This window comes from Columba livia, chromosome 3 (genome assembly GCF_036013475.1).
Source record: "Columba livia isolate bColLiv1 breed racing homer chromosome 3, bColLiv1.pat.W.v2, whole genome shotgun sequence".
In the NCBI taxonomy this organism is placed as follows: Eukaryota; Metazoa; Chordata; class Aves; order Columbiformes; family Columbidae; genus Columba; species Columba livia.
In genome coordinates this window covers 7,462,180-7,480,549 of record NC_088604.1, presented here as the reverse complement: position 1 = coordinate 7,480,549, position 18,370 = coordinate 7,462,180, and the positions used below count along the sequence as shown (strand labels likewise).

The 18,370-nt window shown below is 42.3% G+C and overlaps 1 protein-coding gene across 2 annotated transcripts in view; it reads left to right on the top strand.

The window, feature by feature from the left end:
* PTCHD4 (patched domain containing 4) overlaps positions 1 to 18,370 on the top strand; it is a 112,258-nt gene that overhangs the window by 14,863 nt on the left and 79,025 nt on the right. For both annotated transcript variants that reach the window (XM_065055742.1, XM_005510201.3), the window contains exon 2: positions 13,429 to 13,909. In XM_065055742.1, the coding sequence (XP_064911814.1) occupies positions 13,429 to 13,909 (481 nt within the window). The remainder of the gene's footprint in view (positions 1 to 13,428; positions 13,910 to 18,370) is intronic.

The following is an 18,370-nucleotide window of genomic DNA, read 5'->3' as shown; positions in this document are numbered from 1 at the left end:
ACATGAATTGAAAAATCACTTTGCATTCCAGGGGACTTTGAACAACCTTTAGAAAACCACAAAAAACAAAAAAACACCACCACCACCACCACCAAAACCCCATGTATTACATTAAAGTAACTGTGAAATGTCTATCTGGGGAAAAAAGTTTTGGTGTCTTGCAGGGAAACATCTCAGATAAGCTGAAAAGGTGGTGGTTGTTGTCATTATTGTTATTATTATTGTTTGCAATGAATATACTGTATTTCTTCAGAAGTGCTTATACACAGTAACTAAATATTCATTTTATTTGGTATCTTGAACTCATTCTTAATAATAGATGTAATAATTAACATGTACATCTAAGAACACATATAGCCTATATTAAGCATTTTAATGAAAGTGTTTAAATCAAGGTTTGGGACATTGCAGGCTTTAGAAGGATTAAAACCCCAAAGAATTATATTCAGTCTATTTAAGATCAGAATTGCCCCCTAGGGCTGCCCTGTTTTTCTCTTCTTCTTGATCAGGCAGCCTGGGAGTCCTGGCATTTCTAACCTGGCAAGTCTGGTTAGGCAGGGCCTCAGAGTCTAAATCCTGACTTTTCATGTTTTGAGTCCTGTTCTGGCTGGAGAGGCACATCCAAATCAGAAACTCTGCTTGAAGTTAATAGGAACTGTGTACTCGCACAAAAGGACAAATACTCAGCTGTGAAATACAGCCACCTTGGGGATGAAACCATTGAGGTGTTGCACAGCTGACACCACCACTGGACTACGGGCTTTGAGCACAGGAATTAAAGAAACCCTGAGCCAGCTGGCAGCAAGGAGAGGATTACATTTTTTTTGTTGTTTTTTTTCTTTTTTTCCTACTCATTGAGTTTGCATAAACCTGGATTAGTTTTCCAATCCAGTTCACCACATGCTACAGGAACTGCTGCTCCCCAAGCCTGGCAGGGAGGAGGTGCAGGCTCAGGAAGGAGAGGGAAGGGGCTCCTCTTTTGGCAGCATCACCAGTTCCTACTCTGAAATACAGAGACTAATGAAACTCCAGCATCAGATGGGAAGAGCTTTGGAGCTTGGGAAGTTCTCTAGCTGTATGTGCACAGCACCTTGCACAGCAGGGTCCTGGGCCATGCCTAAACCTCACTGGTGACCAGTGATAATGGTCTGAACTGAGACCTCTGCATCTGCTGTACCTCACAGAATCATAGAATCCGAATGATGTAATGTCCTTAGTTGGAAGGGACCCACAAGGATCATCAAGTCCAGCTCCTGTCCCTGCACATGACAATGCTACAGTTCACACCATGTGTCTGAGGGTGTTGTCCAATTACTTCTTGAACACTGTCAGGCTTGAAGCTGTGACACCTCCCTGGGGAGCCTGTTCCAATCCTCTAACACCCTCTGGGTGAAGAACCTTTTCCTGATATCCAACCTAAACCTCCCCTGGCACATCTTCCTGCCATTCCCTCCGGTCCTGTCACTGGACCTCGTGTGGGTCCTCCCAGACCACAGCACAAAGGCTCCATAAGGATGAATTGCTCCCAGCACATGGAGCTTGATCAGTGGCAGTTGTTAGCAGCTCCTGCAAGCTCTCAATTAAGGATTTGGGCTGGTGTAGAATTTTCAGGTTTCTGCTCTGCACTTGTTTTTCATTGCAAATGTGCTGTGCGCCATCTGAGACAGCACAAGATACCCTCTCCCGTAGAGTATGTCTTAAAAAAATAAAGCTGGCCCTCATTATGTCAGCAAACTTCCAGTGTGAGAGCTCTCCAGTGATAGGAGTCAATGAGAAGCCCAAAGTGGAGAGGATGCCACGAGCTTTACTTTTTTTATTTGAATAAGAATTAAAGAAAATCTGTTAGAGAATTACACATCATCACCTTCATCTCTATGGGCTACTAAGAACATCAGATTCATGAAGGGCACGTGATACAAGGTGATCTTGAGAGAGATTTTCTAAATATAAAAACTACCTGCATATGTGGGTGAGAAAAATCTCTTTGAACGTACCGATTTCAAAAGTACCTTCAGTGGGAGTCAATCATCTCATGTGCAGATCCACAGCCCCAGCTTCAGTTATATTTTAATGCATAAATACAAGCCTACTTAAATGCCTCATTTCCACTCCCCCTTTCTAGATTTTGGTCCAAAGTTACGACTAAAAAAAAGGAAATACATTTGAAACTAGACATTTTTTTGGCTCTCTCCAGCTAATGATTGGCCAAACTCATTAAAAAACAGTGTGTGCTGGAGGACAGGGAGGGATGCTTCAGGGTAAAGAAATTGTTTCACGATGCCAAGTTTGAGATTTTAAAAGAAAAAAAAAAACAGAAAACACACAACCACACACACAAAGAAAACTGATTAATTATCTCTTAAAAAGGAAGACTTTCTATCTGAAAGTGTTAAGTGTCCTTAACTGTATCTGCTCTGCACAGTGCCTTGTTAAGTTCCTGAATAGAACTTGGAGTAAGAGAATAGCACAACTTTGGATTCAAAGCCTGGGCTTAGTTAAACCTATGAACTACATATCTGGAAGTTGACCTCAAAACTATGTTAACCCCCAAATCTTGCCACGTTCATGCTTGGCTCTGATTCTTCATTATTTCTTTACTTCTTGCCTTTGATAAAACATTATCATAGACTTTCAGTACTTTGGCTGCTGGTCCCCAGAGAAACCAGGAAGAGCAGAGACAAGAGAAAATTAAAAGGATGTTTGCCAACATGAAACATAATTTAAAAAGAAAAAAACACCCTTTTCTGTGTCATTATTGAAACTTCAGATTCTAAGAGCCTAAATTATTCCTGTGGGTTTGCTTTACTTCTCATTTCCTATTCTCTGCTGTTTATTTTTTAACATTTCCTTTAGATGGAGTAATGAAACGAGGCAAATCCAATTCCTTTTGCTTCCTGGCAGGTTTTCTTCCTATTTCTTGTGTGTGTATTGGACTTCAAGTGGTATAGGGAAAACAATTAGAAGAGATACACAGTGGGACGCACACACAGCGAGAAGGCCTACAAAACTGTCAGTGGAAATGTGTGACAGCTTTTTAGGATGTCCTTTTAGGGACAATTATTGGATGCCACTCTTGTCTTCCCAAAACCCTTCAGCTTGGTCAAATGAAGTGTGTGGTGAAGTTTTGCAAACAGTATTGTGCCTTTTTTGCTTTTCTAGATATGGAAAGCAGACAAGAAAGGGAGTTTTCTCAATTTTTTAGTGTTTTCTGCTGTCTCTTTTTTCTTTTTTTTACTTTAGGAATTATGTTCTTGTTTAGACTTTATCTCCATTGACTTAAAAAAAAAATTAAGATCAGACCTTCACAAGAGACAGAAAGCATTCTGGTGGAATATTATCCTGTTTACTCCCATTTGGAGAAAGAAATTACCCTCTTGAAATAGCAGAATTCTCTTGGATTTCACTATGGCACAAGATGGCTTTATTTTATTAATCTTGCTTACTCTTTGTTGCCAATTTTATTTTTGTTGCCAATTCCTGCATTTGGGGGAAGGAATTTCATTAGAAATTGGACAGCTACATTCTTTCTCACCCTTCCCAGGAGCCCATTTCACTTTTTTTTTGTTAAAGAGCTGGAAAATCCACAATAACTATGGAACTCTCAAAGGCATCTTCTAGCCGTGTTATGGAGGACACTATCTTGGTGTGTCATGCTTTAGAAATGCACAGAGACTGAAAATTGTGTTAGATAGACCATTAGCCTGCACTGAGAAAGCATTTCTTGTCTTCTTCCTCTCTTTATAATTGTCTTCCTTTCCTTTGAACATTTTGTGACACTGAGTTTGAGCTCTGGATGAAACCATGGAGTATTCTTTATCATAAAATATTCATATTATAGATTCCTAGACTTTGCCAAATATGAAAGATGATAAAAGTGTTCTTCACACACATGCCTGGATACGTGAGTGTTAAATTCTATATATCCAAATATTGGTGTTTTCTGCATGTCCCTTGAGGCACTGCAGCCTCCTTAGCCATTCATTCCTATATTTCTTCTTGGCAAAACAAAATCCTTTGAAATGAACAATAACTGCACTAGGGAGCCAAACTCAGCTTTTGTTTAATTGGACCTGGGTATTCTTCATGGCTTAGCAACTGTCAGAGACCTAGATGTTCATGGAATCGTAGAAGTTTGGGTTGGAAGGGACCTTCAAAACTCATCCAGTCCCACCCCTGCCATGAGCAGGGACATCTTCACCCATTTCAGGTTGCTCAGAGCCCTGTCCAGCCTGGTCTGGGATGTCTTCAGGGATGGGGCATCTACCACTTCTCTGGGCAAACCTATTCAATGTGATCCCAGCTTGCACAGGTAGACCACAACTATACCATGGTATACAGGAGCTTGGGTTTCCCCTCCTAAAGCCAAGTGGCACCTCCTTGTAAAAGTCTGTCATAAAGCGGGATTTGAAAATATTAAACATATGAATGTTGTCCTGCTTGGTAAAGAAACATAGAGGTCCTGGAGTAGAAAAACAGTTTGGGAGGAAATTATCACACCTCAGTGCAAAGCTCCTGGTTAGATGAATCAACCCACTGTGCTAGGAACTGACCTGCAAACAGTGCAGGTAAGAGGATGCAGCCAAATATCTGCAGTAATCAGGGCATGGTCCTGTACATGGTGAGAGGAAGTAACTGACCTGTAAACCAAATCCCTGTTTCTTTCCAGGCCAGAGACAGAGCTGGAGTTGTTCATGCCACCCATTCCTTCTTCCCCCATCTCTCACCCTTTGCATGTTGCTCTTTTACACTGGGGAGACCCTCAGAGCTGGGGATGGGGCTTGAACCCTCCTGCACTGTACAGGTCCTTGAACAGACATCTAGGCCAGCACAGTTTGGCCATGCAGGGCTTGCAAACCAGGTACCCAAGAGGAGACAGACACGAGCAGGAAGAAAAAACGTGCTACCCAACCTGAAGTGTGACTTCTGGGGTCAAAAATGCTTTCCTATTCTTCTGTTGGAGTGTGGGATCAGTTTAGGGTATCTAAACCCAGCTCTGAGTTATTGCCTCTCTGCTCAATGCTACCATGTGTCCTGGGTCCCCATGGGGAGGTGAGAAGGAGGAAGGCTGGAGAGGAATGGGGAGGTGGCTGAAGCAGGGAGTGCAGCGCAGAGCTGAGCTCATCTGCTGTCACTGGCATGGCAGCACAGGGGACGGGAGACACTGCTCTGCTATTTGCAGGAGGATGTCAGAGAAACTCTGATCCCACCTGCATTCTCCTGTCCTGTCTCTGGGTGGTCAGGGTGCAATGAAAACTGCTGCTCCGTTACCCCTCAGCCTGTGTTTTCTCCTCCCTGCCTCCTTCTTTCTCACACCTCCAGTCACTTTAGGGCACTCCACTCCATAACCCCACTTTTATTTCACATTCACAACAAACTCCACTTTTTTGCATCACTGACCACTTTCTTGCTACATAAATCCCCCACAAAGCACACTTCCCGCTTGTTTATTTTGTCCACAGCCATCCCTCAGACAAGAACCCTTTCATGGATGGGCAAAGGAAACTGTGCTGGTCTGCAGTGATTATTTTTATATCATCCTTCATCCTGGAGAATTTAGGGGCTACCTACAGTCTGACTTTTTGCTCTGTGATACCAGGAAAACTCCACTGGCAGGGACAGTCAGTGAAAAGCAGAGGGCTGAACCCAAGGTTACTGTCTTAAGGGATTTGATTCTGGACAAGGCAGAGCACAAACTCAAAGGACAATATAAAGTGAGGAGGGAGCTGTGGCTCTGTGCCTGCTGGAAACAAAAGGACAGGAGTATTTTAAGACCTGACCTGGTAGACTTACACAGCCAGGCTTACCTACAACTTGAGAGGTCCTGCTGACATGAATCGCCTGTGGAAAGTGAACTGATGTCACCAACAGCAAGTTTTACTGAGCCACCCGCTGCAGGACTTCCTCTCCTGCTATCTCACCAGTCTCACCAGTCCCCGGGCCACTGGGCACCCAAAGCTATCTGCACCCTTCATCCTTGGATCCAACTTGCAAGGCTGGGGTGCAGCCACCAATTCATTTGCTGCCTCTCTACTCTGTAGTCTTGCATCTAGATCTGGAGCCCTCAGTGCAGGAAAGACATGGACCCGACAGAGCAGGTCAAGAGAAGGGCTGCAAAAATGGTCAGAGGAATGGAGTACCAGGTCGAGAAAGCCGAGGTTGTTCGGCCTGGAGAAGAGTGGGGTCCGGGGAGACTTTTTTGTGGCCTTTCAGTACTTAAAAGGGACCAATAAGAAAGATGGGGACAGAAGTTTTAGTGCCTATTACAATAGGACAAAGAGTAACGGTTTTAAACTAAAAGGAGGGAGATTCAGGCCAGACATGAAGAAGAAATTTTTTACAATGATAGGACAGGGGGTAATGGGTACAAACTGGAACACAAAAGGTTCCACTTGAACTTGAGAAGAAACTTCTTCTCATTGAGGGTGACAGACACTGGAACAGGCTGCCCAGGGGGGTTGTGGAGTCTCCTACTCTGGAGGCATTCAAGACCCGCCTGGACACCTTCCTGTGTAACCTCATCTGGGTGTTCCTGCTCCAGCAGGGGATTGGACTGGATGATCTTCAAGGTCCCTTCCAATCCCTGACATTCTGTGATTCTGTGATTCTGTGGTGAAACACTGTCCCAGGTTGGCCAGAGGGGTGGTGGATGCCCCATCCCTGGGGACATTCCAGGCCAGGCTGGACGGGGCTCTGAGCAACCTGATCTGGGTGAAGATGTCCCTGCTCATGGCAGGGGTGGGACTGGATGGGCTTTGAAGGTCCCTTCCAACACAAACTATTCTATATTTCTATGATCTCCCAGCAATACCCTTCCCCACACAGGGCATGTGTGTAACTGCAGGTACCAGAGTATTACTCAGCAGCTTCAAGGATACCATTGTGTCCTTGGGTGGCCAGGTGCAGTTCAAGACAGCTGAGGACAAAGCTGTGCTGAGAATGAACTGGGCAATAAATCCATTCCTCTTTTCGCAGAAGAACTGGGTTGGGATCTGATATGGACCGAATGGGAATCTGACCTTGACAGTGGAGGAGTCAGCTGAGCAATGAAGAGCTTAAGATAGAACAAAGAAAGCTTGAAAAGGATGTAAAGGTGAAATACAGTTCAGTGTAAAGCTGAAATATAGTCTAGGTGGGAAGGTTTGGTGTGGAGTGAGCTGGTCTGCAAGGGTTTATCTCGTGCTTTTATTCCTGAGGAATGTGCAGGGGAAGCAAAGGTGGAGGAGCAGCCTTTTTTTGCTTTCCTTTTCTGGCCTTCCCCTCTTTAGACAGCTGAAAACCTGGTGAGGTGATACTGAAGGAGCGAAGTGGGAAGGACCGTTCAGAAATACAGTGTATCCAGCACCAGAAGCTCCTCCACACAGAAGAGGCCTCCCGTTGCAATCACCCTCTGCTATTGCACCCTTGTGAATTCCTCCATAATTTGATTTACTTGGAAGGAATAGATCTGTGTTAGGAACACTCCTCTTATTCTCATTGATCCTAGAGTATATAATTCTCTTGAAATACCTTTCTCTTGGTCTTGTCTCTTTTCAAATTCTCTGATCAAAAACTAGAAACCCAAACCAGCGTGATATCAAACTCATTAGAAAGTGGTACCAGACAGTTATGGTTGAATTTGGGGTGTTCTGGGTTCACATCTGCACCAAAAAGTCACACCAGCAATCCTTGATTTCCCTTAAAGAGGGTCAAGGTCTGTATGGTAATAAACGTGCAGGATGTGTCTGTGAAGGGGCGAATATGAGCCAGGGATAACAAGACAGGTCAGCTAGTTTTGTGTTTGCTTCTGCCACTGGGGATGAGTTAATATCTACTGACTTTTTTCACCTAACAAAAGAGAAGATTGAGCCTTAAGTTATCTTGTGCCTCTGCTGTAAACTGAGAGAGTAAAGCAACTGCAGAGGGAAAGTCTGTTTTTTACCTATACTTGGGTGTGGGAGGATCATCCTTTGGATGTGCCTAACTCTTTCCAGTGACTATAAAACAAATTTGCTTGACCAGCTGGTAAGTTGAACCTCAGCATTGCCAGATAGCTGGAAATGACTGAATTGCTCTCTTTTGCAGCAGAGACCTAAAGGATTATTTCCTGGATAGTTTCTCATGGCCACTTTTATATGTTTTATTTTTACTGAGTGAACAGACCGCATGGCCATTGCTGTGTTACTGTTCACAGGCAGACAAGGTGTATTTTTAGCTCTAATGTGATACCCTCAGAGTTCACTGGCCCTGGACTTTCTCTCCATCAGTGAGCTGTACAAAATAGCTGCACAGGGACAAGCACAGCAAGCAGTCTGGTAGGTGTGCAAGAGCATCTACACAGCTCTGAGGGCAGGAAATCTGCTGCATTGATGTAAATCAGCATTAGACGCGATCGTTTGAAAGGGATGCTTCAGGAACTGTTGGTAATCAATGGCTGTGCAATAAGGATCAATTGGTATAAGGTCTCCATGGATAACTATACTAGAGACAGGGACAGAGAAATCGGTTCAGTTGTGGAGGAAAAAATCTCCCTACAAAGTTTTACTGTGAGCTAGAGGAAGGTAGAAGCAACCAAATAGATCAAACCTAAAATAACATGTTGAAGAAAGGGGATTTTTGTGCTATTTTACCTTGAAAACTTTAGGTGAACTAAAGAAACTGACCTCATTCTAACTTCTCTGGATTTTAGTCTAATACTTTCTATGACCTATGTTTGGTAGAGTTGGAATGTCCTTATCACGAGGAGAAACAACTGCATTGATCTCATTAGGATGTTTATCACACAATATATTTCAGCAGACATTCCTGGTTGCCCTCTGTTGAACATTTTTAAGCTTTTAAGATAAAATAGAGTTTAAGCAGGATTGGATGCTTTATCCTGACTTTTCTAGAATGTAGCTTGATGATTATCCACCACCCCAGTTAATAAGAGGTAGCAGTTAAAGAAAAATAAAAACAGAGATCAATTTGCTGGCAAAGTTTCTGCAAATGTACTTGAAAGAGAGTGATCTGGCAGTAGGGTACAGGGGCTCTCCTTGTTGCCAGGGATCTGAAATGACTTTTGGTCCTCTCAGCAGCCTTAACCTCCACTGAGCAGGGTGTTGTGAAGGCAGTAGACATGCCAAATAAAAAATACAGGAAACCCTCTGTTTTTGCCATGAAAGGAAGTCAGCGGAGGCTGATGCCATTCAAAGCAGGGACGAGGAGGTGACCTGCCCAGGGCTGGGGTGGCAGCAGGCAGTGACCCCATGGGACCCAGGGATGGGGGTCAGGATTTCAGAAGCCACACTGAAAATATTAAGGAAACCAAAAAGTTCCAATGTAATTTAATAGTAAAAGAGTATTGCTGACATCCCTTTGGGCTGCATACAGGGAGGGTCTGTGCCTGTGTTAGCACCAGCAAAAGGTATTTATCTCAGTAGAAACAGCTGGTTTTGTTTAACCTGAGAGATCCTGCACTCACCTCTGGAGCAAGCCAAATATCCCTGTGCCATTTACACATCTTTTTAGACTATTAAGGGTTCAAGCATCCTTGACAGACAAGTTGCTAGCCTGAGATATGGTAGGGATTTATTCTGCATCCATCCATTCACTATTAATGATTTTTACTGTTGAATGGTACGTGCAAGGCCAGGTCTGAATAAACACAGGTGGCACAATTTAAAGGTATGCATCAAAGCAAAAATATTTTTCTTGTCCTCTGTTTAAGATCAAATATCACATGCCTCAGCAAGTGATCTGTGTGATCTATATTTCATGCCATTTTTAAAGATGGTCAGGTCTGGAGAGAGTCAACTGCCATCAGAATGGATGATGGCCCTTTTTGTCCTCTGGGAGAATAGACACTGTGAAGTTTTCACTAGATATTAAAAGAAAAAAAAAAAAAAAAGAGAGAGAGAGAGAGAAAGACACATAGACATAGCCTGGGAATCTGAAATTTAGGTTCCTGCTGTGCTAGTAACCTTGCTAAAGACAGTTACCATCTTGTGTTGTAGAAGCTCTGGAAACACACAGGTGTAAAATGGTTTATGACAAATAAGTATTATTATTCTATTTTTGAATTTGTTTTTCTGCATGTAGGATCAGAGAATAGCAACATATGCAGATAAAATGTACAAGGGATCTGTAGTCTGAGACATGCAACTATTGTTATGAAATTAAAAATGGCACCGTGTAGGCATATACCAGGAAGGATGCAATAATTAAGTGGGATTTTTTTCATTGAAGAGCTAGGCAGAATGAGGAACCTTGTTCAAAACCTGCCTGGTCTTCAGGCGTCATTTCTACAAGTCACTGTGTCCTCCTTTTGTTTCACAAACTTTAGGCTTAGCACAGAGGCTGAGCCATCCATGTCTCCTTCTTTCACCAAGATGGTCCTGTAGGACAACAGAGAACTTGAGATGCTGAATAACTCCCCTCAAGTGCTCATGAGACACCAGGAGGTAGTTAGGCCCCTGGTTTGGAGGCCTCTAGGAAATGTTTGGAAGTCATATTTGGCAGCATTGAGTCTTCATTTTCCCACACTTCAGTCTCCACCTGTAAAACTGGATGAAAGGCAGTATTTTTCCCCATCTTTCTTCTGTCTTACTTGCTGAGATTGTCACCATGGCTATGAGCTTTGCTTGGCACAACAGAACCTTTATCTCACTTGGAGCATTTGGCCAAGCCAGCATGTGAGCTGTGTTAGAAAAGGTCCTCATTTTCCCAAATGCCCTGGTGGCAGGTTCATGTTTGCATGCTATAAAAGCAGCAAAGGCAAAACCTTGCTTAAATAGGACTCAATCTGCCTTTGGAAGGGAGGGGATGGACAAAACGACCTCAAAACAATTCAGCATCTCTGATTTCCTCAATTCCATCTGAAAGCTCGTTCTTTATTTTGCTGACATATGAGCTGGATGCTCTATTGTACATCAGTGTAACAAATAGCCGTTATCTTCTGTTTCATGGGAGATACGGGGGAACATGATTTATTTGTGCCTGCTCTGTTGCCTCTTTTGAAATGTTGCCGTTGTTCAGTGCACCTTACGCAGAGGAAGGCAGATGGTCATCGCAAAGTTTCCCATAACCTTGCAGCACAGTGAATCAATGAATCCTGAATTACAGTCCATTGTCTGAGTTTGGAGCTGTGCTGCTAAAGTATCCTGCAGTGGCTGAAAACCTTTGAATGTCAACACCGCATATATACGAAGAAAATATAACATTTCTCCCTAATATTTCAAAGCAGTGCCAAAAGGAATTTTTAACCACAAAGTTGCTTCCCATGTGAGCAGGGACTGCATTGCTCAAACCTTAATTATCAGACTGGAAATTTACCTTTTGTGAATGTGTGAGTGTTGGGTATGAGGCCTCCTTAGAAAAATAATAAATAGAAATAACGAAATAAAGTAGGATTCTAACACGAAATGCTAGACACGAGGACTTTGTTGAAGCCTGAACTGCACCAGCTGCCCCTCAGTGCTAGCTGTCTCTGTTTATATGACATTTGCAATGAGGCTTCAGGTGATTTGAGAAGCTGGCATTAAACTGCAAATCACCTTTTGTGTAGTTTGTGCCAGCATACCTTGCCAGAAGCCATTATTTCAATAGGAAATAACAACTGGGAATAAGGAAAAAATGAACTTCTGAAAAGCACTTTGTCACGTTCCCTGGGCTGTGGCAGGCAAATGCCGGAGATGGTGTGAGCTCCTGCCATGAAAGCAGGCATAGGCAGAAATTTCCCACTGGGAGGATTTCCTCCATTACATACCAGAGACAAGGCAAGAGGAATATATAAAACATTTTCAGCGCTGTCTCTCAGTTTCTGATATTTATGTGCTGTATGAGTAGACATGCTGGAAGACATTTATGTTTCATAAAGCTGGGTACCTTGCTCCATTGATTTTTCCTTAGGATGGGAATCATTAAGGCAAACAGGTCTGGTAATTTCAGATGATGACCTGCATGCAGCACAAGTGTTTCTAGAAATGGTTCATGTCAAATGTTAAAGATGTTAAAAATGTCTCCCCCAAATGCTTCTGGCCTTTTGCAGATGAATGCTTCCATGTGTGTGTGTAGGGCAGAGCATCGCCCAAATTCAGGCTGTCAGTCAGCTCATTCCATAACGCATCTAGGCAAAGAGCATTATCTCATGTGAACTCACTGCTGCAAGATGTTTTCTATACTAACTGGCTTGAGAATTTTATGCTTTTATTAAATACAAGAGGAAAGATATCTGAAAACTTATAATCTAATTTACAGGAAGAAAAAAAAAAAAGAAACATTATGTGGTGTGCAACAGACATTTAATCCCTGGGTTTAGAGTTTTTTGATCAAAGAGATTACTTATGCTAGGACATTTTTATTCAATCTACTGGAGTCTTCTTCCTCAGTTTGCAACTGGGTTTGATCTTCTAAATCCACTCAGGCTTCTCCTGTCTTGAAAGGGGCACATTGCAGTTATTATAGAGAACTAGAATAACCAGCGGCTTAAAAGCAAGGACCTTCCTTACAGGATGTTTATTAATAAACTTGTCTTATAAAAAAACAAACGAAACCAAACCAAACCAAACCACAAAACAAAACAAACAAACAAACAAACCAACCAACCAAACAAACAAACAAAAAAACCACGACAAAACCAACCCACCATATCTAAATGGGACCAGATAACTCTACAGAAAAAAAAGGAGTCTTGTAAATAGACAAGGGCTGATCCTGAGTGTACCTGATATGTCCTTTACTGATTGTCATGGAGTTTTTTATGTCCTAGTATACATTGAAATAAGTGAGACCAGAGTATGGTTTTTATTCTTGAAATATATATATAAAAAAACTAGCTAAATTGAGGTGTAAGGTAGATTCTCTTCCTATGTCACTCATACAAACACATGAAATCTCAAATAAACACTCCAAAAGGTATGATTTGAATTATACTTTTCTGGAGCCAGAGTAAGTGTTAAACTTTGTGGATACATCTACATTTACATCTGTGTGCTGAGGAACCAGACTGCATATTTCCAACTTTTTAAAAGCATTTCCAAAGTGTTAGGAAATCACAAATATTCCAGAAATTGATTCTTCATCTCAAATATTTTTTAATTCAGTAATTGAAGATTTGTTGTTGTCTGTCACAGTTAAAATGTGGGGAAGTGACCCTCTCTTGTAGGGTAAGGAGCTTGCATATTTCATTTTAGTTCTCAAACATCTGTGACCACAATAAGTATCTGGGCAGTCCCTGAACTGCAGCATAGAACTGAAAATGATTCTATAATGAGTAAGGAACAGAGTTGTGGCAAGGAAAAGGGATGGTTCGCAAAGCCCACTGAAGTGAATGGCATGACTCCTGTTGACTGCAGTGGCCTTTGAGTTCGGTCTTGGCATGTCTGTGGAAGGAAGGTGGAGTCGTACAGTATCACTGTGATCACATCTTACACAGGATAACCACATGCTCATCTCTTTTACTTTCCCTCCCAGGATGGCAGGAGCAGTTTTATTGGCCACCAGCTCGGAGGGGTCATGGAAGTGCCAAACAGCAAGGACCAGAGAGTCAAATCAGCCAGAGCCATCCAAATCACTTACTACCTCCAAACGTATGGCTCTGTCACCCAGGACCTCATTGGGGAGAAGTGGGAGAGTGAATTCTGTAAACTGATGCACAAGATGCAGCTGGATCACCAAGATCTGCAGCTCTACTCACTAGCATCCTTTAGCCTCTGGAAGGACTTCCACCAGACCAGTCTCTTGGCCAGGGGCAAGATTTTGGTGAGCCTCATGCTGATTCTCCTGACTGCTACCCTCTCGAGCTCCATGAAGGACTGCCTGCGTAGCAAACCTTTCCTGGGACTCTTGGGAGTACTCACTATCTGTATTTCCAGTGTCACTGCGGCAGGGATATTTTTCATTACTGATGGAAAATATAATTCTACTCTGTTGGGAATCCCTTTCTTCGCTATGGGTAATTATTTATCTTCATAATAATAGGATTAACAGAGCTTAATGACAGGATTGTAAATTACATCTTGGGTTGTAAAGTGCAGATTTTACCTTGAGTGAAAGTCTAAGTTGTTTTTATCTTGTTAAATTGATCTGTGCCTTGCCAAAAAAAAAGGGAAACAAAACAAAGCAGTAGCAACAATAAGGAGCAAATGACGTTGCTGGAATCTCAGCCAATATGAGAAAGGAGCAGTTTTATTGATCTCTGTTACAAAACGAAGGAGAAATTGTTATTGAAAACTAGTCAGCTCAGCACAGAAAATGGATATGTGTTGACCTGTCTTTGATGGGAGGCCAGTCAAAAGAATAAGTTAAAGTAGGAGGGCTCTGCAGAAGAAAAGATTTTAGAATCCTTCCTGAGAAGAGCTGCTCTTCCAGCTTTGTCTGAGAGGCAAAGGGGAACGGCTTGGTGTAAGAATAAGATTGATGGACTTTATCTCAGAGAGGAGATTACTGTTGTGGTGTTTGCCAGGCTGTAAGCAAAGGGGCCTGTCAGTATCTGTAGCGCATAATCCCTTGGTTTGTGAAGTCCCAGATCAGCTGCAGAGATTTCCTTTGGGGGGAAGGTGCAGACAAAGAAAAAATACAGAACTCAGCTCTTTTAGCAGAAGAAATGTTTTCATCCCTTCTCTTCTCATTTCTGTTCCAAGCATTTTAGTGCATCTGAATGGTTAATGAGTTTGCTGGAAAGGTATGTTGGAAAGGGAGAGGGGAATGTGCCCACAGTGGCTTGCTGAGGCAGCATTGTTCAGTTCTATCACATCCAAGTTTGTCAGAGTTTCGTTGTACCATGAGTTTCAGTCCCAGCAATTACTCTAGGCAAAATCTCAGTAGTGGCAACCCAAACATTTTTGTGATGGCAGGAAGCCTTACCTGTGGACAGAACTCTGTATCTTTACAGTGAATTTCTTAAATTCCATTCATGCTTCTGGTACTCAAGCCCAAGTCCTGTGCTATGGTGAGAGATAACTAGCTATGCAAAGCCACAAACTAGAGTCGAGGTTTGGAGAAGGGTCTTTTTTTTTTTTCTGAAAATTCTCAACCCCCCAAAAACTACATTTGCTTGCTCTTCCCCTCAAGAAAAGCTCCCTGTTTTGTTTCTCCTTGTTAATGCATCCATGTTACCGACCAAGGGCACTGAGCCATGGCCTAATCAGTCCTGCACCCAGCATCTCTAGAGCAGCTGCCTGAGGTGGGAAGGAGGGGAATGGAGTGGATGGTTGAGATTCCAGAATGGAAAGGGAGGCGTGAGGAAAAAGACCCCAAGGAACTGCATGATTGGTTCAATCTCATTAATACTGGTAAACAAAACTGTGCCAAAGCCCCTAATTCAATCATCTGCACTGTTAAATTGTGACAATGGCCCCTGGCATGGGCTGCCCTGTGCCAGCTCTTCAGACACTGTGCAGAGCTCTGCAGTGTGAGTGGGTTTGCTGGAAAGAAAGTGCGGAGAGGGGGAAGAGGCCAACAGGAGGAGCAGAGAATGTGCCAGGTTGTGACACGGATGGATCCTCACCTGAGTGAGGACTTAAGAAAAAGAGATCTGCATGGCACAATGGAGGAAATGATGAGAGTGGGGAAGGCGAGGCTCATGGCAACCTTTTTGTTAGTTACTGGGAGGTGTGTATCAAAGAGTGGGGCCAAATGGCGCTGCCTTGCTTGTGTAGCAACTTTTACTAAAGATTAAAAAAAAAACCACTGAAGTGATGAAAAGCACCTTCTTTCATTTTTTTGTTCCTCTGGTGGTGTGCCTTTTTAGACAGCTGTAGAGTAGGGTGACCCATCTTTGCTTGACAGGTCCCAAATTTGTCACTCCCAAGGAGGACCAAATAATGCCTGTAGGTGAAGCTCACCTTTAGGCTGAGCTCAACAGCATCAGCGTCTGTATAGACCAAGGGCATCAATTGAAATGACAGTATCATTGCACTCAATATATACGTACGTTGCAGCCCCAGGATGAGACAAGGGTGGGAGTTTTTCCCAGTGGTTGAGTTTCCCATTGAGGATGCTGGTAAACCAGGAGTTTGTTTGCTGTCTGAAGAAAAGTAACGTTTATAACTTTCTGTTGTGTTTTGCGCTGTCATTCTTGTCAGAGCCACTGCCAAGAGCAAAAGAAAAAAACAAAACCAAAACAAAACAAACCGACCAAACCAAAACCAAACCAAAACCCACCTCTCTTGAAGTGAGATATTTGCAAGGATTACTTCTATAACATTATATTGAGTGAACTTCAGGTTGAAAAAGAAAACATTTAAGTAACCCTTTTGCAGAAACTTCACTCAGGAATCTCAAATTGAATTGAAAATATTAAACAACAGCTTGCAATGCCTGGGAACTGCTGCTGGTAAATATTAAGCAACAATTTTACAGTTTGGTGAACTAAAAGACAGGAAGCCTGTCTTACCCAAGTAATACCGGGTTGCATCCTGGAAAGTGACATGTGCCTTTAGTCCCTTGCACGACAGTGTCACCTAATGACAACTCATTCTGTCCATGATATGCCCAGGGCCCCACAGAACTCAGGTCCTCACAGGGCAAGACTTTCTATTGAACCTGGTTTAACCATCAGAGTAGATTCATTGAAGACCCCAAGGCTGTTAATTTTATCGGGCAATAAGTAACTGTGGCCCATGTTGTACCAGCATCCCTTGCTGCTAGCACTGCAAATTCAAACAATAGATCAATAACTGAGCAATTATAAATGAACAATTGTGCAATCGTTTCCCAGAATTACAAATGCCAGATTTGCAAGTCAGCCTTTCAAAGTCAGGTTACTTAGATTAAAAACAAAACAAAACAAAACAAAACAAAACAAAACAAAACAAACAAAGAAACAAACAAAAAGCAAAGGCACAAAGCAGGCATAATAGCCATAAAGTGCTTGCAAGTGAAATGCTACACAGAATACACAGGCAACCCTAATTCTGGCAGCTCCTAACTTTGGAACATTTCAGCCTGACATGTCCAAGGCGTTCATTTAAAGTACACTTTTTTGGTCAAAAATATGCAGTTTCTTCTGACATTCACTTTTCAAAGGACTAATTTTAATGGAAATTTTGCGATGTTCCTCTGCACTCATCTTCTTTCCTGCAGAGATGGCAGGATGCTGCCATCTCAATGACAGGAATAACCCTGGACTTGTACAAATGTTTAGGTCCATAATTCCTATTCCGGTGCAGAGCTTCTGTGACTTTCAGTAGGTGATAGAAGCCCATATAATAGTGAAATGTTTAATATTTCTCTAAATTTGGACTGAATGACCTACACATTAATTATTGGCTGTAGTCCTGCTGAGAGGTAATGGTCTGCTGGGATAAAAAGTATCTCTGATGTACTGGGGAAAGAGTTTAAACTCAGACTGGCTTTTCTGTTCTTTATCCTTGAAGGTGAGAAACTTCAGCCTTAAGTTAAGCCTCAGGACAGTGGTGGAAAATCCTGCTTGCTCTTACTCAGACAGCTGCCTCAGGAAAAGCAGTTCCCCCAGTACAGTGTCTACCGCGGCATTTTTGGAGTCAGTGAGGAGCATCTCTTCAGAAAGGTTGTGTGCTAACAATGCTCTGCCTGCTAGGATCTCCTGCAAACAAGAGCAAGAGGTGCTGATTTTCAGTTGTTCATACCCCAGACAATCAGCTAAAAGTGACAAGTTAGAGAAGAGATGCTGCTTTAGTTTCAGGGCTTCCTGCTTTAGGAACTGAACTGGACCTAGATGTTTTGTTTGTCTCCTTTTTTTTTGAGTTGGGTTTTAGTAACCACCATGTCAAATCAGAATATGGGACAGTTCTACCTTGCATTTCTCTTCTGGGACAAATGCAAACTGCAGTTTCTTCTGCAAGCTTGACACCAGCGGAGCTATCACCATTGGATGTGTTTCAGAGAAAAGATAGAGAGTCAAATCCTTGAGCTTCAGGTTTGTTCTAGATGTTGGAAATGGACTTGGTTAGATCTTCACATCTGCCTTTTGTGTTTGGATTCACAATGCAGTTTCAAAGTGATGTTATGTACGTGACATAATTATGGTTTCCCATGACTAATCATCACTAATTAATATAACCAGAAGGTTAACTACATAATTGAGATATTATTGCTCCCATGATTTGCTTTTTAATGCACAGGAAACAGACATATCATCAGAGAGATAATGATTTAACTTAGAGCTGAGTATCTGTATATTTTTAAATGCAGGTGTATTCATTGTGTCATTTTACACCGTAATTATTCTGGGCAGTCCATGAAGTACCTCATTATATATATTAATGGAAATCTTAGGTTAAAAATTTAACTACAGTGTAATTAGAGTGTAATTATGCTTTTTGTATTATGAAGTGTATGTGTTTTTAGAAGGCTGGATTCGTAGTGAGTGGATGTAAGAAATATTTCCCACCCTTTGTAAGTTCAGACTATGAAGACCATAAGATTGTGGGAA